The sequence below is a fragment of the Chiloscyllium punctatum genome, chromosome 52 (genome assembly GCF_047496795.1).
Source record: "Chiloscyllium punctatum isolate Juve2018m chromosome 52, sChiPun1.3, whole genome shotgun sequence".
NCBI classification, from domain to species: Eukaryota; Metazoa; Chordata; class Chondrichthyes; order Orectolobiformes; family Hemiscylliidae; genus Chiloscyllium; species Chiloscyllium punctatum.
The window spans coordinates 17,393,423-17,420,003 of record NC_092790.1 but is presented as its reverse complement, the minus strand read 5'-3'; the positions used below and the strand labels follow the sequence as shown (position 1 = coordinate 17,420,003).

At 45.4% G+C, this 26,581-nt stretch overlaps 2 protein-coding genes across 2 annotated transcripts; both read left to right on the top strand.

Moving 5' to 3' along the window:
• The first annotated feature begins 17,112 nt into the window (after nt 1-17,112).
• LOC140470606 (uncharacterized) lies at nt 17,113-17,941 on the top strand. The gene has a single exon (XM_072566655.1). The coding sequence runs from the start codon at nt 17,153-17,155 to the stop codon at nt 17,939-17,941; it is 789 nt and encodes a 262-aa protein (XP_072422756.1). The 5' UTR covers nt 17,113-17,152.
• A 1,053-nt stretch (nt 17,942-18,994) lies between these two features.
• LOC140470713 (histone H3) lies at nt 18,995-19,623 on the top strand. The gene has a single exon (XM_072566748.1). The coding sequence runs from the start codon at nt 19,084-19,086 to the stop codon at nt 19,492-19,494; it is 411 nt and encodes a 136-aa protein (XP_072422849.1). The 5' UTR covers nt 18,995-19,083; the 3' UTR covers nt 19,495-19,623.
• Nucleotides 19,624-26,581: the final 6,958 nt, after the last annotated feature.

Genomic DNA, 26,581 nt, shown 5'->3' with positions numbered 1-26,581 from the left:
TTATCATTTATAAGAATGATTTGAATGTGAACATAAAATGTTTGCAGATGACACCAAATTTGGCGGTGTAGTGGACAGCAAAGAAGGTTCCCTCAGAATACAACAGGATCTTGAACAAATGGGGCTCTGGGCTGAGCCGTGGCAGATTGTATTTAAGATAAATTTGAGGTGCTGCACTTCGGAAAGGCAAATCAACAGGAGTTATACACTTAATGGTAAGGTCCTGGGAGTATTGCTGAACAAAGAGACCTTGGAGTGCAGGTTCATCGTTCCTTGAAAGTGGAGTTGCCGGTCGATAGGATAATGAAGAAAGCATTTAGTATGCTGTTCTTAATTGGTCTGAGCATAGAGTATAGGGGTTTGGACTTCATGTTGAGACTATACAGGTAATTGGTTCAGCTGCTTTTGTAATATTGTGTGCAATTCTGTGTTGTGAAACTTGAAACATTCAGAAAAGATTTATAAGATTGTTCCCAGGGTTGGAGTGTTTGAGTGAAAGGGACAGGCTGAAGAGGCTGGGCCTGTTTTCCCTGGAGTGTTCGAGGCTGAGGGGGTGACCTTATAGAGATTATAAAATCAGGAGGATCATGGATAGGCTAAATAGACAAGGTATTTTCCCTGGGCTGGGGGAGTCCAGAACTAGAGGGAATAGGTTTCAGGTGAGAGGGGCAAGGTTGAAAAAGGACCTAAGAGGAAACTTTTTTATGCAGGTGGTGGTGTGTATATGGAATGAGCTGCCAGAGGAAGTGGTGGAGGCTGGAACAATTCCAACATTTAAAAGGCATCTGGAAGCATACATGAATAAGAACGGTTTAGAGGGATATGGGCCAAGTGCTGGCAAACGGCACGAGTGTTGGCAATGGGATGTGATTTGTTTTGGATATCTAGTTGGCATGGATGAGTCAGATGGAATGGTCTGTTTCTGTGCTGTACATTTCTATAACTCTACGGCTGTGAACTACAACAATTATTCAAAATGGGATAGTGTACATAAAGAATGGTGAGAGAAAAAAATTTTAATTCCTCAGTGATATCGGACTCTTGATTTGAAAATTTCTCTCTGGAAATTGAGTCAATGTGCGTCTAATTCAACCTGCTCTATAACTATGGAAAGGATGCTCTTCAGTCTGACTGCAGTAACATACCTGCTGTGTGTTAGAAGGAAATGATCACACTTGGCTTTGTACCGAGGACATATGACACTGTCTTGGTCCTTCAAGTAGTTCTGGATTAGTGGTGCTGGAAGAGCACAGCAGTTCAGGCAGCATCCAACGAGCAGCGAAACCGACGTTTCGGGCAAAAGCCCTTCATCAGGAATAAAGGCAGTGAGTCTGAAGCGTGGAGAGATAAGCTAGAGGAGGGTGGGGGTGGGGAGAGAGTAGCATGGAGTACAATGGGTCAGTGGGGGAGGAGATGAAGGTGATAGGTCAGGGAGGGGAAGGTGGAGTGGATAGGTGGAAAGGGAGCTAGGCAGGTCGGACAAGTCAAGGGGACAGTGCTGAACTGGAAGTTTGAATCACCCTCCCCTCCCTGACCAGCTGGACGTTTTGGGCAAAAGCCTTTCATTAGGAATGTCCGAAACGTCGATATTCCTCCTCCTTGGATACTGCCTGACCTGCTGTGCTTTTCCAGCACCACTCTAATCTTGACTCTAATCTCCAGCATCTGCAGTACCCACTTTTGCCTTAAAATTTGAGCAGTTCATTCAAAGGTCTGATAACAGTAGAGAAGCTGTTCTTGAGTTTGTTGGGTGGTGTATTCAAACTTCTGTATTTTCTGGTGGTAACTCGGAAAATATTAGTTTTTATACAGAAGATAGGGTGAGTGGAAGGGTGACGAGTAAAAGACAGATGGAGATAGAGTCCAAAGAAAGAACAGTAGGACAGATTAAGGAGTGGACAACTGCCAGACTAAGTGGGTGGATAGCCTATTAATAGGGCCTGTTAGTGGCTAACAATTGGTGGTGTATAATAGCAGACTATATGTAAACAAGGCCAGACATGTGGGGTTTTGGGTAATGACATGGGAGAGCTCAAGCCCTGTAGTGGTTGAACTAAATGTTGAGTCCACGAGTCTGTCGAGGTCCCAAGCAGAAAATGAAGTGCCGTTCTTCCAGGTTGCACTGAGCTTCACTGGAGCACTGCAGCGAGGCTAAGACAGGGAACAGGGTGGTGTGTTGAAGTGGCATGCAACTGGAAGCTCAAGGTCTTTTTATCTGGACAGAATGTAGGTGTTCTGCACAGTGGACACCCAATCTACACTCCATTTCCCCAACATAGAGGAGACCACGTTGTGTGCAATATCTTTGCCACCGTCAGTTCTGAAGACTGGTCACTCGACCTGAAATGCTGCCAGACCTGTGGATTTTCCATTAATGTTTGTTTTGTTATCAATCTCTGTCTGTCAGTTTCTTCTCTGTGAGTGTCGTTCTCAAAGTGTACACGTCAATTTATGTGATTTGAAATTGGAAGCATAATCAATCTATTCCAGTCAGTTTCTGTTTTATGAATATGAGTGTAGTTATCAATCTTTCTCTGAAATTTACTGTCACCTACATGTGTGAGTTATTAACCAACTTGTCCCTGTCAGATTCTGTTCTGTGCATCCGAGAGTGCACTTATTAATTTGTATCTATCAACTTCTTGTTTATAAATGTGCAAATTCATTTATCATACTGTACCTGTCAGGTTTTGTTATGCGAACCTGTACCTGTCATAGGTGTGTCCATGATTATTGTCCTCTCCCTTACAGTTGCTGCAATGTGAATATGAGAAAGCAGAAATCAATTTTGCTGTCAGTTTTGGTTGTGTCCATACGAGAGTTTAGGATTTGATGTATACATGCCAGTTTCTGCTGTGTGACTGTGGAGCGAAGTTCTCAATGAGTTCCAGTCACTTTCAACTCTTACATATCAAAGTTGCTCAATTCTCTGGCAGCCAATAATATTCTAAGAGTCTAATGATGTCCATGAATCTATTGTTGATTGCCAGAAAAACACATCTGGTTCAGTCATGTCCTTGAATGAAGGAAACTGCCATCCTTCCCTTGTCTGGCCTACATGTGATTCCAGACCCACATCAATGAGGCTGCATGGGTAGTTAGGGATGGGCAATAAATGCTGGCCGAGTCAGTGATGCCCCCTTCCCATGAATGAATTAGAAAATAAACTTCTGTGACTGTGATTCAATCTAATAATAGTGTTTAGGGTGTTGAGATTGGGCCTTAATCTCTAATGCATTTTGTGTTTTATGACTCAGCCACAGAATTGGTACAGCCATTCAGCCTGCTGTGTCTGCACTGGGTCATTCTATTCTTTATCTGTTTTCCATACTAGTTTCCACTAATTCTTGGGATTCTAATCTTCATTCACTCACTGTCAATGTCTCGGTGTAAATGCCAATTTGAGATTAGTTCTGCAGTTATTGGCCTTTCAATACCTAGAGTGCCACTTTTGCTCTTTGTGCAACAATGACAAGTCGAGTATATGGATGTTCAGTTGTATTTTTTCAGTAGGGTAAACCCATTCAATATTTGATAAACCTGTGTTATTGAGGGATTAATGTTGGTTCAATACTCATCTTTGCCAAGAATCTGAATTTTATTGTATTCAATCTCAGTTTTCTTTTTACATTTTGTGTGTGCAGTAGTCTTTGGAAGTTGCTGCTGGGCACTGCAAAAATGTAACATCTAAAACTAACATCATCCAAAGCGATTAATAATGTGGCCAGTCAATTTATGACTGTCTAGATCTGGAAGTAGTTGTGGACCTAAATTGCATTTTTTTCCCCTTTTACCATTAACTGACTGTGAGTGAGTTTTCTGTTGTGCTGCCAATCTGTATCACTTAAAGTGAGGTACTGGTTGAGATCACACCAACATTGTTTGTATGTCTCTGTGTGATTCCAATTCGGATACGCTTTGAGGTGGTTTTAAGGTCTTATCAATCAGTGTTTCATGCATTAAAAAAAGTATGGAAATGCTTCTGCATTACTGAGGCCCTCAACCAGAATGGGAGCATGCATGAAGTATGAAGAGTGAGAATGAGAGAGACAGACAGACACAGATGTGTATGTACGCATGTGAATGAGCATTAAGCATCCTCTCTAGAAACATCCTCTGTCGATAAGGCTTGACCAAGAGGTTCATTTGAAATTTACATTTGTTTGATTGTTGTCTTTGTACAGGAAAACTGTTTATCAAAAGAATAATTTTGTCTTGCTCAATTACTCAAATGTCCGACATTGCTTCTATATCTGCACTCAATATCTACTTCATATATATGTATATATAACCATCTAACACCATGATCGGTTTGTTCAAATTGATTGTAACTTTAAAAATGCCAAATGTACATTTGAATTTAATGCAGCTCATAAATATATATTTATTATAAGCATACAGTTTAACCTGCTTCTAATCTTATGAATGATGGAATTTACCATCACTGAGGTGGTAAGCACTGAGAACAGGGCAAAATAACATAGATTTATGTATTGTCAGTTGTGTTTAACTCTTGGATTGAATGTGTACTTCTGGAAATGGAGCTCAATGTGTGTCTGACTCAATCCACTCTGACTGTGGAAAGGACCTTCTCCTCTCTGACAATGGTAACATACCTGCTGGGTGTGAGAAGCAGCTGGTCACCCTTGGATGGGTCCATCAAATATTTGCCTGGAGAAAGACAAAAGAGAGAGCTCCTGTACATCACTAGCAGCTGAGAAGGAAGACATCAAATGATCAATGCAATATTCAGGTCATGATCATTATAATTCTTTGTTTTTGAACAGGGCGAGGTGAACAGAGCTGATCCTGGTTCCACTCGAGCCCTGAGCTCCTTCCAGTCTTTTTCTGTTTCCCAAATTCTAAAACATTTCACTTAGATAAAAGAAACCCACCAACATATGGACATCTCCACAAATGGGATGATTACACAGTTCAATGTCCAGCTCCCAATACATTAACGTTTGAAAAACAAATACTGGGCACAATTTCACATACTTTGAGACGTTTCCCGGTGCCTGCTATATTTATCCTTCACAGGATTATCACATTTGTTTCTACTGTCCTTTATTTCAATGTCTATTCGCAACAAAAAACGTGAAACAGAAGCCAAACAATGAATTTCCATCAGTGTTTAGGGGATTGCAAACCCCAAGAATGTCCCACAGCAGCTTCTTCCCGCTCTGCCTCCCTCAGCAGGCCCACACACAGCCCGAGAAAGGCCTCTCTCTTCCCCGAACCCGCTCACTCCAAGTTCCGGGACCAGTTCCTGCTCCGCTCGGCCTCTTACAAACAGCCCCCGGTTCTCCCTGAACTCACCCCGAATCAATCCCGGTCTCGGAGCCCCCTCTGTGTCCCAGGCTCCCATCCCGATGTGCTGCTGGAAGGAGCCTGCTGTTCCCTCACTTCCCTGGGCGCTGATCTCTCCATTGCGGTCTGTTTCAAACAAACCTCTTGTACTCACTGAGTAAATGCTCCTCAATGGCAGCGCTGGGGGAGGGCCTCACGCATGCGCCCCTCTGGTCAGGAACAATCGGCATGAGAGATGGCGAGCGTGCGATGAGGCATTGCGCATGTGAAGTTTTCCCAAAAATTCCAGAAACAAACATCAATTGGTCATTTCCCCAATTCCCTTTACTCCCAGTTTGACCAAGGGAACTGGGGCTGTGGGGGAAAGGGCAGAGAAGGTTTCAAGCTGGGAATTGCCCCTTCGTGAAGCTCCAATGGAGCTCATTCCTGGGTCATGTTAATAACTCCTCCCTCCGGCTCTCTCACAACTGATCAGGGGGCGGAGAAGCTGGAGGCCACTCAGCCCATTCTCTGTGCTCTCCCTTTCGATAACATCACGTCTGATCTTATGTTAACTGTGGTATTTAATCCTGCTGAACCCTCATCCACAAATATTAACTCCTTGCCCAAAGTAACACACAGAGAGATGGAATAAGTGGAACATTCTTACGAAGGCAGAAAATAATTGATGGAGAGAGTCTTGAATCACAGTGTCAGAGCTTATTTCTGGGTCAGGAGGCCCGTGCAAAAGTCAGACCAGGTGTGCAATAACATCTCTGGAACTCGATTTAGTTTGTCGTGAATGACAGATTTTAGTGTCAGGTATGCTGCAGACAGAAACCTTGTGATGTATTGTATGCCACAACGAGAGACCCCAGCTGTTTTTGTTTATTCACTCCTGGAACGTGGATGTCGCTGGCTGAGCCTATCATTTATTCTCCATCCCTTTGAGAAGGGGGTGGTCAGCTACCTTCAGGAGCAGCTGTTGTCTATGTGATACCCACAATGCCATGAATAAGGAGTTCCAGGGTCTTGATCCAGTGACAGTGAAAGAAAGCAGTTTTATTTCCAAGTCAGCATGGTTCCCCTTGGAGGGGAACTTGTCCGACATCAAGGCGGTGTTCCCTGACATCAGCTGCCTTTATCGTTTCAGATGGAAGTAGTCGCGATTTCGAAGGTTCTCCTTTTCCAAATTACAAAACTCGAATCTCTTTGTCAACGGCACAGACAGACGTCTCTCTGCCCGACAGCGTGAAATCAGATTAGTGTGTTGTCTCCCTGGTGTCAGGATCAAGGATATCTCGGCGAGAGTGCAGGATATTCACAAAGGGGCGTACACATTGGAACTAACTACACAGGAAGGGAAAGGTATGATATTCCGAAAGAAGAATAAGGAAGAGAGTCAAGAATTTAGAAAGGAGGTCCTCTCCGGTAGTAATATCTAGATTACTCCCGCTGCTACGAGCGACTGAGGGTAGGAATAGGATGATAGAGCAGAGGACTGCCCGACTCAGGAGCTGGTGCAGGGGAGAGGTGTTCAAATTTTTGCATAATTGGAATCTCTTCTGGGAAAGACGTGACTTGTAGAAAAAGGATGGAATACACCTGAATTGGAAGGGATCTACTATATTGGCAGGGACATTTCCTTGAGCTACTGGGGACGGGTTAAACTAGTAAGGTGTGGGCATGGGGTGAGGTCAGTGGGAACCGGGGAGATAGTGAACAAAGAGATCAATCTGAGGCTGGTGAGTCGGTAAGTCAAACACCAAGGCCAGACAGGAACATAGCAGAGAATGAGGTTGGATTGATAACTTAAACTGCATTTATTTCAATGCAAGAGGCCTAACAGGGAAGGAGGATGAACTTAGGACATGGTTAGGAAAATGGGATTGAAATGGGGATAACATAGCAATTACAGAGACATGGTTTGGGGATGACACAACTGGCAGCTTAATGTTCCAGGAATCAAAAGTTGTAGGAAGGATGGGGAGAGTGGTAAGCAAGAGAAAATGGGGAGTGACATGTTTGGTAAGAGGTAAGATCACACCTTTACGGAGGGAGGATATTCCTGGGTTTATATCCATGGAAATTATTTGGATGGAACTGAGAAATAAGAAAGAGTTTGATCACCTTATTGGGATTGGACTGTAGACACCCTAACAGTCAGCAGGAAATTGAGAAACAAATTTGTCAGGAGATCTTAGATCTACAGGAATAATGGTGTGGTTATGGTGAGGGATTTTAACATCCCAAACATAGATTATGGCTGCCATATTGTTCATGGTTTAGACAGAGGAATTTCTTAAATGTGAACAAGAAAAGTTTCTGATTCAGTATGTGAATGTATCTTCTCGACAAGGTGCAAATCTTGACCTACTCTTGTGATATAATGATGTGTCAGTGGGGGAGCACTTTGGGGCCAATGACCGTAATTTTATTAGTTTTGAAATTCTGATGGAAAAGGATAGACCAGATCTAAAAGTTAAATTTCTAATTTGGAGGAAGGTCAATTTTGAGAGTTTTGTGCAAAAAACTTTCAAAAGTTGACTGAGGGCAGATGTTCACAGGCAAAGTGATGGCTGAAAAATGGAAAGCCTTCAAAAATGAGAAAATGAGGGTATAGAGACAGTGTGTTCCTGTTCGGGTGAATGCCATGACTGGTTGGTGTAGGAAGTGCTGCATGAGAAAAGAAGTTGAGGTTCTGGTCCAAATAAGAAGGATGCAAATGTTAGTTAAATACAGGACAGGTTGAGTGAATTCTTCGAAGAGTATAAAGGCAGTTTATACTTAAGAAGGAAATGAGGAGGGCAAAAAAGGGACATATCCTAGCTTTGGCAAACAGTGTTAAGGAGAATTCAAATAGATGTTATTTGAAGGAAAGCAGTGACCATATATATCAGCAAGGCAGTTAAACCTGAGACTCTACAATTGTAGTGTCTCCCACCCGCCCTCCTCCTCTAACCTAGTTAATAAGGCAAGGTTCTTTCCAAATTTCCTCTATTGAATATAAGTTTGTTATTAATTTTATAGCAACTTGAACTAAGCTTTCTACTTTAGTACTGAGTGGGTGTTCAGATAAGTGGGATATGGATGCTAGGGCAGTTGCTTGCTCCTCCTGCATAATGTGGCAGGTGGGAGACATGGCACACGTCTCCGTTTGCTACATCTGCTGGAAGTGCACCCAACTCCTGCTCCTTGAAAACCGTGTTAGGGATTTGGAGCTGGAGCTGGAGCTGGATGAACTATGGATCATTCGGGAGGCTGAGGGGGTAATTGAGAGGAGTTACCGGGAGTTGGTCACTCCAAAGGCTCAGGACAAGGATAGATGGGTTACAGTTAGGGGGAGGAAAGGGGACAGACAGACAGTGCAGAGATCCCCTGTGGACATTCCCCTCAGCAATAAGTATACCATTTTGGATACTGCTGGTGGGGAATTGACCTACCAGAGGAAAGCTGTAGTAGTCAGTTCTCTGGCACTGAGCCTGACACTGTGGCAAAGAAGGGAAGGGGGCAGAATAGAAAAGTACTCGTGGTAAGGGACTCGATAGTTAGGGGAATCGACAGGAGATTTTGAGGCCACGATCAGGATTCCCGGAAGGTATGTTGCCTCCCTGATGCCAGGGTCCGGGATGTCTCCGATCGGGTGTATAAGGTTCTAAAAAGGGAGGGCGAACAGCCAGAAATCGTGTTACATATTGGCACTAATGATATAGCCAGGAAAAGGATTGAGGATTTAAAATTGATTTCAGGGAGTTAGGATAGAAGCTGTAAAGCAGGATGAACAGAGTAGTGTTCTCTAGTTTACTACCAGTGCCACGAGATAGCGAAACGAGGAACAGGGAGCGGGCGCAGCTTAACACATGGCTGTGCAGCTGGTGTAAGAGGGAGGGCTTCAGATATGTAGATAATTAGGATGCCCTCTGGGGAAGGTGGGACATGTACAAGAAAGATGGGTTGCATCTGAACTGAAAAGGGACCAATGTCCTGGGTGGAAGGTTTGATCGAGTAGTTCTAGAGGGTTTAAACTAGTATGGCTGGGGGGGGGGGGGGGGGGGGGGGGGGGGGGGGGGGGGGGGGGGGAGGAATCTGAGCTGTATACCAGAGGTGAGAGTTGATGCAGATGAGGCAATAGCAAGAGGTAGACCAGCTAGTGGGAAGGATTTTCCTGGGAAGGAACCAAGGGATCAGTTAAAGTGTTTGCTTTAACGCAAGGAGTATCAGAAATAAAAGTAATGAACTTAGAGCATGGATGAGTACCTGGTGCTATAATGTTGTGGCCATAACAGAGACATGGGATTCTCAGGGCAGGAACGTTTGCTGGATGTTCCAGGGTTTGGAGCATTTACAAAGAATAGGGAGGGGGGAAAAGAGGAGAGGGTGTAGCACTACTAATCGAGAGGTTATCACAGCTATCGGTTGCTTTGGGAAAAGAGAAATGCAATTGCTTCGCCACTTGCAAAGATCTTTGCATCCTTGCTCTCCACTGGAGTTGTACCTGAGGACTGGAGAGAGGCAAATGTAATTCCTCTCTTCAAGAAAGGAAATAGGGAAATCTCCGGCAATTGCAACCAGTAAGTCTCACGTCTGTCGTCTGCAAGGTGTTAGAAAGGATTCTGAGGGATAGGATTTATGACCATCTGGAAGAGCATGGCTTGATTAAATGCAGTCAACACGGCTTTGTGAGGGGGAGGTTATGCCACACAAACCTTATCGAGTTCTTTGAGGATGTGACTAGAAAGGTTGATGAGGGTCGAGCTGTGGATGTGGTGTATATGGTCTTCAGAAAGGCATTTGATAAGGTTCCTTGTGGTAGGCTCATTCAGAAGGTCAGGAGGAATGGGATACAGGGGAACTTAGCTGTCTGGATACAGAATTGGGTGGCCAACAGAAGACAGTGAGTAGAAGGAAAATATTCTGCCTGGAAGTCTGTGGTCAGTGGTGTTCCACAGGGCTCTGTCCTTGGGCCTCTACTGTTTGTAATTTTTATTAATGACTTGGATGAGGGGATTGAAGGATGGGTCAGCAAGTTTGCAGATGACACAAAGGTTGGAGGTGTCGTTGACAGTATAGAGGGCTGTTGTAGGCTGCAGCGGGACATTGACAGGATGCAGAGATGGGCTGAGAGGTGGCAGATGGAGGTCAACCTGGATAAATGCGAGGTGATGCATTTTGGAAGGTTGAATTTGAAAGCTGAGTACAGGATTAAGGATAGGATTCTTGGCAGTGTGGAGGAACAGAGGGATCTTGGTGTGCAGGTACATAGATCCCTTAAAATGGCCACCGACGTGAACAGGGTTGTTAAGAAAGCATATGGTGTTTTGGCTTTCATTAACAGGGGGATTGAGTTTAAGAGTCATAAGATCTTGTTGCAGCTCTTTAAAACTTTGGTTAGATCGCACTTGGAATACTGCGTCCAGTTCTGGTCGCCCTATTATAGGAAAGATGTGAATGCTTTGGAGACTGGTAAACCTCCTTCAGAGGAGGTTTACCAGGATGCTGCCTGGACTGGAGGGCTTATCTTATGAAGAGAGGTTGACTGAGCACGGACATTTTTCATTGGAGGAGAGGGGACCTAATTGAGGTATACAAGACAATGAGAGGCATAGATAGAGTCAATAGCCAGAGACGATTTCCCAAGGCAGAAATGACTAACACGAGGGGTCATAGTTTTAAGCTGGTTGGAGGAAAGTATAGAGGGGATGTCAGAGACGGGTTCTTTACACAGAGAGTTGTGAGAACATGGAATGCGTTGCCAGCAGCAGTTGTGGAAGCAAGGTCATTGGGGACATTTAAGAGACTGTTGGACATGCATATGGTCACAGAAATTTGAGGGTGCATACATGAGGATCAATGGTCGGCACAACTTTGTGGGCTGAAGGGCCTGTTCTGTGCTGTACTGTTCTATGTTCTAAATACATGAATGTCAAAAGGGTATCCAGGGAAAGAAGAGGGCCCAGCAAAGATTAGCAAGTCAGCCGATGTGTGGAACAATAGGAAATGTGGGAGATACTAAGCAAGTGCTTACTGAGGAGAAGGAAATAGAAGATATAGAACATGGGGAAACAGATAGTGACATCTTTAAAAATGTTCATAATACAGAGAAGGTGCTGCTGGATGATTTAAAACAGAAAAGGTGGATAAAGCACGAGCACCCGATCAGGTGGACCTGGAACATGGTAATAATCTAGGGTAGAGATTGTTGGGTCCCTTGCTGAGATATTTGTATCAACCATAGTCACAGGTGAAATGCAAAAAAGACTGGAGGCTGGCAAACGTGGTGCCACTATTTAAGAAAGGTGGTAAGGAAAAGCCAGGGAACTATTGAACAGTGAGTGTAACATCAACAGTAGGCAAACAGTTGAGGGGATTGTGAGAGACAGGATTACATCTTTTTGAGAGGCCAGAAGTGATTAGGGGAAGTCAACATGGCTTTCTGCGTGGGAAGTCATGTATCACTAACTCGACTGAATTTTTTTGAATTGGTATGGAAGAGGACTGATGAGGGCAAAGTGGTAGATGTGATCTGTATGGCCTTCAGTAAGGTGTTTGACAAGGTTCCCCTTGGGAAATTGGTGAGCAAGATTGGATCACAAAAGAGCTAAAAATGGAATACAAAATGGAAAACAAAAAGAACTAGCCATTTGGATACAGAACTTGTTCGAAGGTAGAAGACAGAGGGTGGTGGTAGAGGGATGCTTTTCAGACTGGAGGCCTGTGACAATTGAATTGTCCCAGTCGAATTCATGTTGCTTGTCATCTGCGTGTGTGGCTACTAAGGATAGCTGGTCGTGTCGTTTCGTGGCTAGTTGGTGTTCATGGACTCGGATTATTAGCTGTCTTCCTGTTTGTCCTTTGTAGTGTTTTGTGCAGTCCTTGCATGTGATTTTGTACACTACACTGGTTTTGCTCATGTTGGGTATCGGGTCCTTCGTTCTGGTGAGTTGTTGTCTGAGAGTGGCTGTTGGTTTGTGTGCTATTATGAGTTCTAGTGGTTGCAGTAGTCTGGCTGTCAGTTTGGAAATGCTCCTGATGTATGGTAGTGTGGCTAGTCCTTTAGGTTGCAGCATGTACTCATTCCATTGTCTTTCCCTTAGGCATCTGTTGATGAAATTGTGCGGGTATCCGTTTTTGGCGAATACATTGTATAGGTGTTCTTCTTCCTCTTTTTGCAGTTCTGGTGTGCTGCAGTGTGTTGTGGCCCTTGTGAAGAGTGTCTTGATGCAACTTCTTTTGTGTGTGTTAGGGTGGTTGCTTTCAGAGTTCAGGACTTGGTCTGTGTGTGTGGCTTTCCTGTATACACTATTCAAAAGGGCCACAACACACTGCAGCACACCAGAACTGCAAAAAGAGGAAGAAGAACACCTCTACAATGTATTTGCCAAAAACGGATGCCTGCACAATTTCATCAACAGATGCCTAAGGGAAAGACAACGGAACGAGGACATGCCACAACCCAAAGGACTAACCACACTACCATATATTAGGAGCATTTCCGAACTGACAGCCAGACTACTGCGACCACTAGGACTCATAACAGCACATAAACCAACAGCCACTCTCTGACAACAACTCACCAGAACAAAGGATCCAATACCCAGCATGAGCAAAACCAGTGTCGTGTACAAAATCCGATGCAAGGACTGCACAGAACACTACATAGGACAAACAGGAAGACAGCTAATGATCCGCATCCATGAACACCAACTAGCCACGAAACGACACGACCAGCAATCCTTAGTAGCCACACACGCAGATGACAAGCAACATGAATTCGACTGGGACAACACTACTATTTATAGGGCAAGCCAAACAGAGAACAGCCAGGGAATTCCTAGAGGCATGGCACTCATCCACAGATTCTATCAACAAACACATCAACCTGGACCCAATATACCGGCCACTGCAGTGGACAGCTGGAACTGTCAACCGGAAGCGACAGAGACAAACCACTATAAATGGCAGAGGAAACATCACAGAAGTGCTTCACAGGAGGCTCCCAAGCACTGAGGATGTCACCTAGACAGGGGACGAAATGTTTGCAACACAAATTCCCAGCTCGGCGAACAGAATCACAACAAAGAACATGTTATGGGTGTACAGAACATTGGTAATGCCACTTTTGGAATATTATGTGCAATTCTGGTCTCTCTCCTATAAAAAAAAGTTGTAAAACTTGAAATGATTATTTAAGATAGTTTTTTTTTGTACAAAGAAAAGGCCTACAATTTGGGAGGAAATATAGCAGGACAGGAAAGCTGCAAACTGATCCAAATTCAGCAAATGACTGCGAAAAGGGATTTATCTAACAAAGAACAAATGAAGAAAAGAGTAATGTTGTAGAAACTATTAAAAAAACTTCTAAAACAATAATAAATGTGTAAAAAGAGAAATGAACATTAATATGCCACTTACAACATTAAAGAGGGAAGTTCAAAATGGGGAACGAAAATGTCTCAAAAATCGCTAACATGCTATTGTTCGCTGTTCACAAACGTTCACACAACTAACACAGTAGTGATATTGGTGAGTTTAGTGAGAGGGAAGAACTGAACCAAATCAGTATTATTTGGGAAATGATGTTGGGACATTGGATAGGATTGAAGGTTGGGAAACACCAGTCCTTGATCATCTATGTCCCAGAGTATTTAATGTAGTGGTCTGAGTAATATTGGATGCAGTGATGGTCATGTTCCAAGATTCTATAAGCTCTGCAATAATTTACACAGATTGGGGACTAGCTAGTGTAAGCAATCCAATGGAAAAGGGGAGGTAGGTATAAAATTGTGTACTATAGACCGGTCAGCCTTCAGGGAAAAAAATCAAAATGAAAGCTTCAGTTGCGAAGCATTTGACAAAACAGTATTCAGGATCTGCTAGACTCAGCATGGACATGAAGGTGGTAAAAACAAGGACTGGATGCTTGAAACCACATCCTGGATTAGTGGTGCTGGAAGAGCACAGCAGTTCTGGCAGCATCCAGGGTGCAGCGAAATCGACGTTTTGGGCAAAAGCCCTTCATCAGGAATAAAGGCAGTGAGCCTGAAGCTTGGAGAGAGAAGCTAGAGGAGGGTGGGGGTGGGGAGAAAGTAGTATAGAGTACAATGGGCGAGTGGGGGAGGGGATGAAGATGATAGGTCAGGGAGGACCAGTTCGGCCAAACGAATGAGAGTGTCAGTGTAAGGGTACTGTTTGGGACGTCTGGAGAGGAAAAAACAGAAGGCTTGGAGGCCCTGGTCATGGCGGATGGAGGTGTAGAGGGATTGTATATCATGGTGAAGATGAGGCGTTGGGGGCTGGGGAAACGGAAGTCTTGGAGGAGGTGGTGGGCATGGGTGGTGTCTCAAATGTATGTGGGGAGTTCCTGGACTAGGGGAGATAGGACAGTCCAACCTCATAGTCCGGGAATCCCGCACTTCCCGGTTCTACCTCCGTCCCAAGATCCACAAGCCTGACCACCCTGGCCGACCCATTGTGTCAGCATGCTCCTGCCCCACTGAACTCATCTCTACCAACCTCGACACTGTCCAACCCCCACTCTCATTTGTTTGGCCAAACTGGTCCTCACCCTTAATAATTTCTCCTTTGAATCCTCCCACTTCCTCCAGACCAAAGGGGTAGCCATGGGCACACGTATAGGCCCCAGCTATGCCTGTCTCTTTGTTGGCTACGTAGAACAGTTGATCTTTCATAATTACACCGGCACCACTCCCCACCTCTTCCTCCACTACATTGATGACTGCATTGGTGCCAGCTCGTGCTCCTGCGAGGAGGTTGAGCAATTCATCAACTTCACCAACACATTCCACCCTGACCTTAAATTTACCTGGACCATCTCTGACACCTCCCTCCCCTTCCTGGACCTCTCCATTTTCATTAATGACGACCGACTTGACACTGACATTTTTTACAAACCCATCGACTCCCACAGCTACCTGGATTATACCTCTTCCCACCCTGCCTCTTGCAAAACTGCAATCCCGTATTCCCAATTCCTCCGCCTCCGCCGTATCTGCTCCGAGGAGGACCAGTTCCACCACAGAACACACCAAATGGCCTCCTTCTTTAGAGACCACAATTTCCCTTCCCACGTGGTTAAGGTGCCCTCCAACGCATCTCGTCTACATCCCACACCTCTGCCCACAGACACCACCCCTCCAAACATAACAAGGACAGAACGCCCCTGGTGCTCACCTTCCACCCTTCACAAACCTTCGCATAAACCAAATCATCTGCCGACATATCCGCCACCTCCCAAAAGACCCCACCATCAGGGATATATTTCCCTCCCCACCCCTTTCCGCCTTCCGCAAAGACCGTTCCCTCCGTGACTACCTGGTCAGGTCCATGCCCCCCTACAACCCACCCTCCCATCCACTTTCCCCTGCCACCGCAGCAACTGTAAAACCTGCACCCACACCTCCTCCCTCACCTCTATCCAAGGCCCTAAAGGAGCCTTCCACATCCATCAAAGTTTTACTTGCACATCCACTAATATCATTTATTGTATCCGTTGCTCCCGATGCGGTCTCCTCTACATTGGGGAGACTGGGCGCCTCCTAGCAGAGTGCTTTCTGGAATATTTTCGGGACATCCGCACCAATCAACCACACCGCCTCGTGACCCAATATTTCAACTCCCCCTCCCACTCTGCTGAGGACGTGGAGGTCCTGAGCCTCCTTCACCGCCACTCCCTCACCACCAGACGCCTGGATGAAGAATGCCTTATCTTCCGCCTCGGAACACTTCAATCCCAGGCCATCAGTGTGGTCTTCAGCAGTTTCCTCATTTCCCCTTCCCCCACCTCACCCTGGTTCCAAACTTCCAACTCAGCACTGTCCCCATGACCTGTCAGGACTTGTCCTACCTGCCTATCTCCTTTTCCACCTATCCACTCCACTCTCTCCTCGCTGACCTATCACCTTCATCCCCTCCCCCACTCACCCATTGTACTCTATGCTACTTTCTCCCCACCTTCACCCCCACTCCCACCCTCCTCTAGCTTATCTCTCCACGCTTTAGGCTCACTGCCTTTATTCCGAAACGTCAATTTCGCTGCACCCTGGATGTTGCCTGAACTGCATGGACATGAAGGCCCTGTTCCAGTGCACGCTGTTCTGTCTTCTAAGCTTGACAAACCGATTGGCCGTCTTTGAGGATGTAAACAGTAGAGCTGATGAGAGTGTAACAGTTACTGAGGAGAAAAACTACAACTAAATCCCTGGACACCGCAGCAAAGGCTGAAAGGAGGAGACATTCTATCCTTCCACACTTACATTTGGTGGTATTTCTGGCGTGTGCCTGTGTGAATGTGAATACTGTGTCAGAGAGACTATCGGAAAAGGGCTGCCGGTTAGTATAACGTAACTGTGTTTGTGTGTCCGTGATATTTCTGGGTCTCTCTTGTGAAAATCAAAAACATTTTAAATTCAACTTATTCCCCGGCTCCCCCACTAGACCCCAAAGGTAGAATTTAAGACAATGTATTCGTTGATTTCAAGATTTCAGTCTAAAAGTACCGACAATGTCAGCGCTCAGCTCAAAGAGCTCGATCTGTGCGGCAGCAAAATGCGTTTAACTCGACAACGGAGCCATCTTTTCGAGTGAAAACATTTCAGTCGCAAACCTTCCCGGGTTTGGGTCAGGAGCGATTGAGCCTGGCTCTCTGGAGGTGCGGAATTTCAGAGGAATCGGAGAATTTAGGCCGTTAGAGAAACAGAGAAGCAGCAGGAACAGGGAGCTGACGGCAGGTTGTCCCTGCACCGTCCGCTCGCTGCCTTGAAGTTGCTCAGTGCCGCCACCAGCAGCTTCATTGCTGACCCAGTTCAGACTGACTCAGAGAGAGATTCAGCGCAGAGTTCTCAACATGAGCGACAGTGCAGCCGCCGAAACGGCTCCTCCAGCCTCCGCTCCCACCAAAGCCAAGGCTCCCAAGAAGAAGGCGGCGCCTTCCAGGAAAAAAACAGCCGGTCCCGGGTTGGGAGAGCTGATTCTGAAGGTTGTCGGGGATATCAAGGATCGCAAAGGGACGTCTCTGTCCGCTATAAAGAAGGGGCTGGAGAGAAGCGGGATCGATGTGGGAAAGCGGAAGGCACAGGTCAAGATGAGTATCAGGAGGTGCCTGGCGAACGGCTCCCTTGTTCTGGTCAAGGGCCAGGGCGTCTCCGGCTCCTTCAAACTCCCAAAGAATCCAGTCAAGGCAAAAGCGGGAAAGAAGGCGGGAATATCAGCGGCCGCCAAGAAACCGGCCGTGAAGAAATCACCGGCCAAGAAGGTGACAGCAAAGAAATCCCAGGCCAAGAAAGCGACAGCCAAGAAATCCCCAGCCAAGAAAGCGAGCGGCAAGAAGACGGCATCGCCAAAGAAAGCGGTGAGCAAAGCAGCGCCAAAGAAACGGACTCCCGTGAAGAAGGTGAAAAAGGCCAAGGGCCCTAAAACCCCAAACCCCTCAGCAAACCGGCTAAAGGCAAGGCCAAGCCCAAAGCGAAAGGGACCAAGACAGCAGCAAAGAAATGAACCAGTCGGTGTAATATATAACCATCTGAACCCAAAGGCTCTTATCAGAGCCACCCACATCTCTCAGGAAAGAGCTGAGCCCGGTTCCAATGTTACCCGTCCCGGCACCGAGCGCAAACCTACCTTAGGTATTTATTGATCTGAATAACTCAAATACTCACGTTTTACGAAAGTGGAGACCAGTGAATGGGGTAGGTATCATATAGGGAAGGTTTATTGATCTCCATCTGGTTATTTCACTTCGCGACTTGTAGCTCTACCGAGTCACGAATGTGACATATTGTAGTATTTGTATTTCATTGACCCGTTCAGGAATGTTACTTTGTTCAGTTTTGATTCTGAGACCCTGTGGATGTTCCTTCCATCTGCCTGTTACAGACAGTTCAGGCAAGAATTCCACATTGTCTTCGGGCTAATTACAATCTGGGGGTAATAAAAAAATCCAGGGGCGCCACGGTGGCTCAGTGGTTAGCACTGCTGCCTCACAGCGCCAGGGACGTCTGTGTGGAGTTTGCACATTTCCCCCGTGTCTGCGTGGGTTTCCTCTTGATGCTCCGGTTTCCTCTTACAGTCCAAAGGTGTGCAGGTCAGGTGAAATGGCTATGCTAAATTGCCTATAGTGTGAGGTGGATGAGTCAGGGGTAAATGTAGGGGAAAGGGTCTGGGTGGGGTTGCTCTTCGGAGCGTCGGTGTGGACTTGTTGGACCGAAGGGCCTGTCTCCACACTGTAGGTAATCTAATCATAAAGTGAGATTCTGACCTTTTATCGATGTACACTGCATTAGCTTTTAAGATGTTAAAATTGGCGGGGTTGTTTCGATTGATTCACGGCGGGTAAACGTTCGGTTGTTCAGTTTGTCTGGGCTGTTTTAAACCCCGCCTTTCCTCCTGCCTGTTACAGACAGATTAAGCAATGATCCCGCCTCCTGTCCGCAAACTAGTTTTTAAAGAGTTACTATAAAATATTAAATTTTATCTTAGTTGCAGACGGATGGCGTTTTGCGTTTCAATGGTTACGTTAATCTCAAGGTTTGTGAGGGTGAATTCAGCGGGCATTTTGAAATTGACTAACTGTCATTTCCAGTGAACCAATCAGCCTTCAACAATTCTTTTCCTGCCTTTTCTGGACCTTCCGAAACTGTTTCTCTGTGGGTCGAGGGACAGGGCTGTATCCAATCCCAGCTCTAGGGCGGGCTCTCCATTCCCTTAAACAGGCAGCACCGCAGCAGCCTCAGCATTGACAGCAGCAGCCTGTGTGTGTGTTACAGAGAGTTGGAGAGAATGGCCCGAACCAAGCAGACAGCGCGCAAATCCACCGGAGGGAAAGCTCCCCGCAAGCAGCTGGCGACCAAAGCGGCCCGCAAGAGCGCTCCGGCCACGGGCGGAGTGAAGAAGCCTCATCGCTACAGGCCCGGCACGGTGGCTCTGCGGGAGATCCGCCGCTACCAGAAATCCACCGAGCTGCTGATCCGCAAACTGCCCTTCCAGCGGCTGGTGCGAGAGATCGCTCAGGACTTCAAGACCGACCTGCGCTTCCAGAGCTCGGCGGTGATGGCCCTGCAGGAGGCCAGCGAGGCTTACCTGGTGGGACTGTTTGAGGACACCAACCTGTGCGCCATCCACGCCAAGCGGGTCACCATCATGCCCAAAGACATCCAGCTGGCCCGCCGGATCCGTGGGGAGCGCGCCTAAACGGAGCCTGGCCGGCCCTGCACATTCACCCCGAGAGAGAAACACAACGGCTCTTTTCAGAGCCACTAAACCATCCAGAGAGAGCGGGAAGCGCTCGCAGTCTTTGGAACATGGCTTTGAATAATATTAAAGGGGGTGTGCGTCACGTCAGTAATGCATTTTAGGGGAGTTAATTATCGCACAAGCTGCTGTGAATGTTCTGTAACTTTCACATGCTTTATTGGAGTAGTGCAGTATTAATTCCAGATTAAATCCACTCTGCTCTCACTATCTCCCTTTGTGTTCCCACCAGCTGTAACTATATGATCATTGCTGAGAAAACAGGCGGGAAAACATGGCGCCATATCATCAACCGTTTTCTTTCAAATTTGAAAATCCTGCCGAAATGTAGATCAGAGAAGGGAGCTTTACGGAAAAGTAATGCAAACGTATTTAGCCATTAATTTGTTATTTTTCTTTCGGGTAATCAGACTAGAAGCTATTTGAAGGATTCGAGATTGTCTTCGGAGGAAATGAATACTCTCATTCAGCCCTGTGAGGATTTCATGAACGTTCTTCGGCGTGAGCGCATTAATAACGAACACCGCCTTTCGGTATTATTTTAATATCGTACTTCCTTATTGCAAAAGCTCCGCATTAACAATTCCAGTCCAACGACTGTTCTGGTTTGATCTCGGTTCGTTTTGACAGCTTCTCACCGACAGCAGAAAGCCTCATTTACACTATTCTGCAACACAACAGAACCCGCGCGGAGTTTTGGAAATTAAAAAAAATGTCATACAGATCCAGCGGGTCTGTAATAAAAGGAGCACTTCTTTTGTTTCCCAGTGGTGACACTCAGGGCTCAGACCTCAATCTGGGCTTGTGGCTTCCAGAATAATCAAATATTAGAGAGTGATTTGAGCAAATAGCAGCAAATAGAAAGAAAACAGATCCACTGGTGTTTAATGGGAGAAGAGAGGGCACATTCTCTACTCTTAATGCTAGCGCCAAATCATCAACCCCTTTTCTTCCACTTTGAAAAGCCCTCCATTTCACAAATAACGGAGTATGGTTTACATAGAAAAATGATGTATTAAAAAGGAGAACGTTGTTCAGAGGGGAATTCATCAAGACTTGTTAATTTTGTCATAAATATATACTTCAGACAATCTCTCTCGCTCATTCATTTGCTTGACTGCATCTATCTCTTACTTTTTCTTTCTTTTCTGCACCTGAAGAACTGGCAGAAACAAAAACAAGCGCCAAGAAGTGCAATCTGCAATTAATCTCTTCATTTCACATTTTGATATGTTGATTAAACATTACAGAACGTTCTTCCAGCTAAGCTCATTAATGGTCTTGAGAATATGTTAATGTCGCCCAGCCTTTTTGCACTAGTTCTAACATCAGCAAAAACTCCACATTTGCTGTCGCAGTGCTGCGGCTGCTCTGGTTTTATCTCGGATCATTTTGATAATCTCTCACCGACAGCAGGAAGCCTCATTTATTGTAATCCGATATCGGTAAAACAGCGCCAGAGACCCAGGTTCGAGTCTACTAGGCATAGAACTAAAGGCATGGACCGTCAATCGTAAGATGTATCTGCTCCTAGTACTCAAAGACGGAGACATGTTTCTTTTTGGTTTGCCTGGGGAGATATTCACCATTCATATCCCACCGTGAATGGTGGCACCGGAACTGACATTTGAAGTGTTCGTCCAAATACTTTTTAAAAGTTAAAGTTTCTGGCCTCCACTACCTTCGCATGCAGTGTCTTGATTTCCACCACTTACTGAGTGAGAAGGTTTTTCTGAAATTCCCTCAATATCTTTACATCCAGCCCTTCACCATTGCGAGAATCCTTACACTTACCATATCATTACCCAAGCATCACTTGTGATTGCTCGCTCAAACAAGGGAAACAGTTTCTCTCTATTCACCCTGTCCCACAAGCCTCATAAATCGCTTATACTTCAATCATGTGTTCCCACCGCAGTCATCTCTGCTCTAGAGAAAACGTTCCTTTTTTTGGAAGTAAAATTTGTGCTTTAATCCCAATCCCCAATATTGCGGTGGATTTATCACCGCTACTGTCACAGTCAGTTGAATGTGTATAATTTATACCCGCATCCTTAGGCGCATGCGCGATGCTGCCCTTCCTCCAAAGAAGACATGTTCCTGATTCGATGAATACATGCTTGAGTTGCCATTGAGGAGCATTTACTCAGTTTGTTTGAAACAGACCGCAATGGAGAGATCAGCGCCCAAGGAAGCGAGGGAACAGCAGGCTCCTTCCAGCAGCACATCGGGATGGAGGCCTGGGGACACAGAGTTCAGGAAAAACCGGGAGCTGTTTGTAATAGCTGAAAATGTGTTGCTGGAAAAGCGCAGCAGGTCAGGCAGCATCCAAGGAGCAGGAGAGTCGACATTTCGGGCTTGAGCCCTTCTTCAGGAATGAGGAAACTGTGTCCAGCAGGCTAAGATAAAAGGTAGGGAGGAGGGACTTTGGGGAGGGGCGTTGGAAATGTGATATGTGGAAGGAGGTCAAGGTGAGGGTGATAGGCCAGAGTGGGGGTGGGGGCGGAGAGGTCAGGAAGAAGATTGCAGGTTAGAAAGGCGGTGCTGAGTTTGAGGGATTTGACTGAGACAAGGTGGGGGGAGGAGAAATGAGGAAACTGGAGAAATCGAGGTTCATCCCTTGTGGTTGGAGGGTTCCTAGACAGAAGATGAGGTACTCTTCCTCCAGCCGTCATGTTGCTATGGTCTGGCGATGGAGGAGTCCAAGGACCTGCATGTCCTTGTTGGAGTGGGAGGGGGAGTTGAAGTGTTGAGCCACGGGGTGGTTGGGTTGGTTGGTCCGGGTGTCCCAGAGGTGTTCCCTGAAATGTTCCGCCTGTCTCCCCAATATAGAGGAGGCCACATCGGGTGCAGCGGATGCAGTAAATGATGTGTGTGGAGGTGCAGGTGAATTTGTGGTGGATATGGAAGGATCCCTTGGGGCCTTGGAGGGAAGGGGGGAGGGAGGTGTGGGCGCAAGTTTTGCATTTCTTGTGGTTGCAGGGGAAGGTGCCGGGAGTGGAGGTTGGGTTGGTGGGGGGTGTGGACCTGACGAGGGAGTCACGGAGGGAGTGGTCTTTTCAGATTGCTGATAGGGGAGGGGAGGAAAATATATCTCTGGTGGTGGGGTCCGTTTGGAGGTGGTGGAAATGACGACGGAAATACGATGTATGTGGAGGTTGGTGGGGTGGTAGGTGAGGACCAGTGGGGTTCTGTCCTGGTGGCGATGGGAGGGGCGGGGTTCAAGGGCAGAGGAGCGGGAAGTGGAGGAGACGCAGTGGAGGGCATCGTCAATCACGTCTGGGGGGAAATTGCGGTCTTTGAAGAAGGGGGCCATTGTACGGTATTGGAACTGGTCCTCCTGGGAGCAGATGCGGTGGAGACGAAGGAATTGGGAATATGGGATGGCGTTTTTACAGGGGGCAGGTTGGGAGGAGGTGTAGTCTAGGTAGTTGTGGGAGTCGGTCGGTTTTTAGTAAATGGCCGTGTTGATTCGGTCGCCCGAGATAGAAAAGGAAAGGTCTAGGGAGGAGTCTGAGATGGTACAGGTAAATTTGAGGTGGGGGTGGAAGGTGTTGGTAAAGTGGATGAACTGTTCAACCTCCTCGTGGGAGCATGAGGCAGCGCCGATACAGTCATCGATGTAGCGGAGGAAAAGGTGGGGGGTGGTGCCAGTGTAGCTGCGGAAGATGGACTGTTCCACATATCCTACGAAGAGACAGGCATAGCTGGGGCCCATGCGGGTGCCCATGGCTACTCCTTTGGTTTGGAGGAAGTGAGAGGATTGGAAAGAGAAATTGTTCAGGGTGAGGACCATTTCAGTCAGTCGAAGGAGAATGTCAGCGGAAGGGTACTGGTTGGTATGGCGGGAAAGGAAGAAGCGGAGGGCTTTGAGTCCTTCGTGATGGGGGGTGGAGGTGTACAGGGACTGGATGTCCATGGGGAAGATAAGGCGTTATGGGGAATCGAAAATCATGGAGGAGGTGGAGGGCATAGGTGGTGTCCCGAACGAAGGTGGGGAGTTCTTGACTAAGGGGGACAGGACAGGACTGTTTGTAAGAGGTCAAGGGGAGCAGGAATTGGTCCCGTAACTTGGAGTTAGCAGGCTTGGGGGAAGAGAGAGGCCTTTCTCGTGCTGTATGTGGGCCTGCTGAGGGAGACTGAGCAGGAAGAAGCTGCTGTCTGACACTCTTGTGGTTTTTAATTATCTAAACTCTGGAACTTCATTGTTTGGCTTCTACTTCATGCTGTTTGTTGCGAATAGACATTGAATAGTAGGTAATTAAAGGACAGTATATCTAAATGTGATAGTAGTGTCTGTTGTTCTTCCTTCAACTGTTACTGTATTGAGAGCTGAATATTGAACTTGCAGATGTTGGTTAGTTTTTCTACCATAGTAAATTGTTTTCGAATTTCGCAAACAGAGAAAACAAAAGACTGGGAGGAGCTCAGAGCGAGATGTCAGAGCTAGAGTGTGACCAGTTCTTGCTCTGTTCAAAACCAAAGAATTATCATGATCATGACCTGAATATTGCATTGATCAGTTGATGTCTTTCTACTTAGCTGATGGTGATTTACAGGAAATATCCCTCTTGTCTTCCTCCACGCAAATAATTGATGGACTAAGGCAGTGTAATATTTCCTCAGTACAAAGCCAAGTGTGACCAGCTGCTTCTAACAACCAGCAGGTATGTTACTGTTGTCAGATTGGAGAACATCCTTTTCACAGAGTGAATTGAGCCAGATACACATTGAGCTTAATTTCCAGAAGTACACATTCAATCCAAGAGTCAAACACAAGTGATGTAACATATTTTTTTGATTTCTCCCGATACTCAATGCACAACAGCTCAGTTCCAATAAATGCCATGATGCTTAGTCAATTATCATTTGCAACATCAGAAGAGGGATAGATTGTATCCTCTTATGAAATATCCATTGAGGAACTGTATTAACTCCAAATGTAATGAAGGCAATTTTACAGTTACAGTCAAGGTGAACAAACAAATCATTCAGTTGCATTGTTACAGCAAGTACTTCTGAAGATCTAGAAGGAAACTTTGGCATTATCAGTAACTGAGAAGGACAATAGAAGTCCTATGTGAAAGGCACAACAACTAAACAGTGTAAATTCCAAATGAACCTCTGAGCCAAAACCTGACGTACACACAACTATCATCTCCAACCCACCCTCTTATGTGTGCTTGCATACACATGCACACATACCATTCTCTCACACACAGCTACTGACTGATTAACAATTGTTGCAAATTTGTACGCCATCCTGAAAAACTCATTCCAACATCTAAAAGTAATGAAAGTCCATATACACCGCAACTAGCAGAAAACATTTCATCAAACTGATTTCTACTCTCAGATCTCAAGTCAAAGAAATTTACAGCACAGAATAAATCTCTTCAAATTATTAAGTCTGACTGATCAAAGACAGTCTACAACAACATAACAGTTGACCGAGCTAACACTTCTAATTCCTTTGAACCAGCATTCCATTTTCGTAAAACTATCATGGCAGCAGAGAAGCTGTCATCTCCATCTATGTCGTAACCTCATTCTCCATTTCATCATTTTGTAGTTATTTTATTTTTCTGTCCAGCAAGAAAGTTTTTAAAAATTATTCTATATGTATTTCAAAATTCCTGTTCATTTTCTATGAAGAGCCCTGCATTCCTCCTGACCCTCCCTTCATTATAGTACAAAAAAAAGCAAGGAATCAGGATACAGTGTTCTGAAGGAGTCATTGGAATTGGATCATTACTATTTAAAGCATTGCAGAATGAAAGAGAGAGCCAAAATTGGTCAGTTTGTTAAGCTGCTCAATTTCTTTTTCAACAGGATATCTAAATTGTCAAATTCAATTTATTGAACTATTCTTCACAGAATGGTGGAAAATAAAAGTCCTTTTCATTTCCCCTTCCTTACCACAGAGCAACACAAGAGTCTGCTCATGGCTTGCACCAGATCATGTCCACATGCGTAAGTAAAATAGAATTGGCCAATTCTCTTTCCTGCACAAGGAACACTGTGGTCAGTCAGCTGCAATGCAGTTGAAGTGTTCAATTCGTTGCAAATCAGTTCGGTGAATACTGATCATTAATTCACTGGTTAAAACATGTCACAATGCAAAAATTGACAGCATTCTGAAAACCAGACCTTGATATCCCTATTGTTCCCGGTTAGACTCTGCACTAAAGGAATTACAAAAGTCCATTGCTTTTCTCCCCTTGATTCTGAAGAAAAGCACAGATGCTTTTCTGCTGTAATGTGTCGCATGTTCAGTTGTTCATGCTACAAGCTAAAGCTAAAGAACATTGGCTGTGGACATTACTGAACTAAATGTGCAGTGCCAAAGATTAACAGATATACAAACACATCCACTTTCACAGACAGAAGCTGACTCCAGTGGCAATGGATAATACCTCATTCAGTAGCAGTTACTAAAAGTGACATGTTTCAATTTGGATGACACTGAAGCACTGTGAAACACAATAACCAAGAATAAGGAGCACATTGATATCTAGTATTAGAGAGTAAATGAATCTCATTCTCACACTGAGCCTGGTGCTGATGAACACACACTTTCTCCACACTCACATACTGGTTGAGGGCCTGAGTAATGCAGAAGTATTTCCATACTTTTTTAACATATGAAACACTGATTTCTAAGGCATTAAACCCACCTCATAAAGTGTATCAGATCATGACATGCAGAACGGGAATCACAAGGCGACATAAAAAAAGTGTCAGTGTGATATAGACCAGTGCCACTCCTTTAAAGTGATACAGATTAGCAGCATAACAGAAAACTCACTCACACACAGCCAGTTAATGCTGAAAGGAAAAAAAAGAAATTTATGGACAGCTATAAATTGATTCACCAAACCATTAATCATTTCAGTTAATGTCAGATGTTATATCTTAGTGTCCAGCAGCAACTGACAAAGATTACTGCATACACAAAATATATTTAAACAGTCTGAATGCAATAAAATTCAGATTCATGGCAAAGATAACATTAATCCCTCAATCA

Bases quoted from the DNA above. Each gene is read 5' to 3' on its own strand.
- LOC140470606 (XM_072566655.1), top strand. From the start codon at position 17,153: ATGAGCGACAGTGCAGCCGCCGAAACGGCTCCTCCAGCCTCCGCTCCC.
- LOC140470713 (XM_072566748.1), top strand. From the start codon at position 19,084: ATGGCCCGAACCAAGCAGACAGCGCGCAAATCCACCGGAGGGAAAGCT.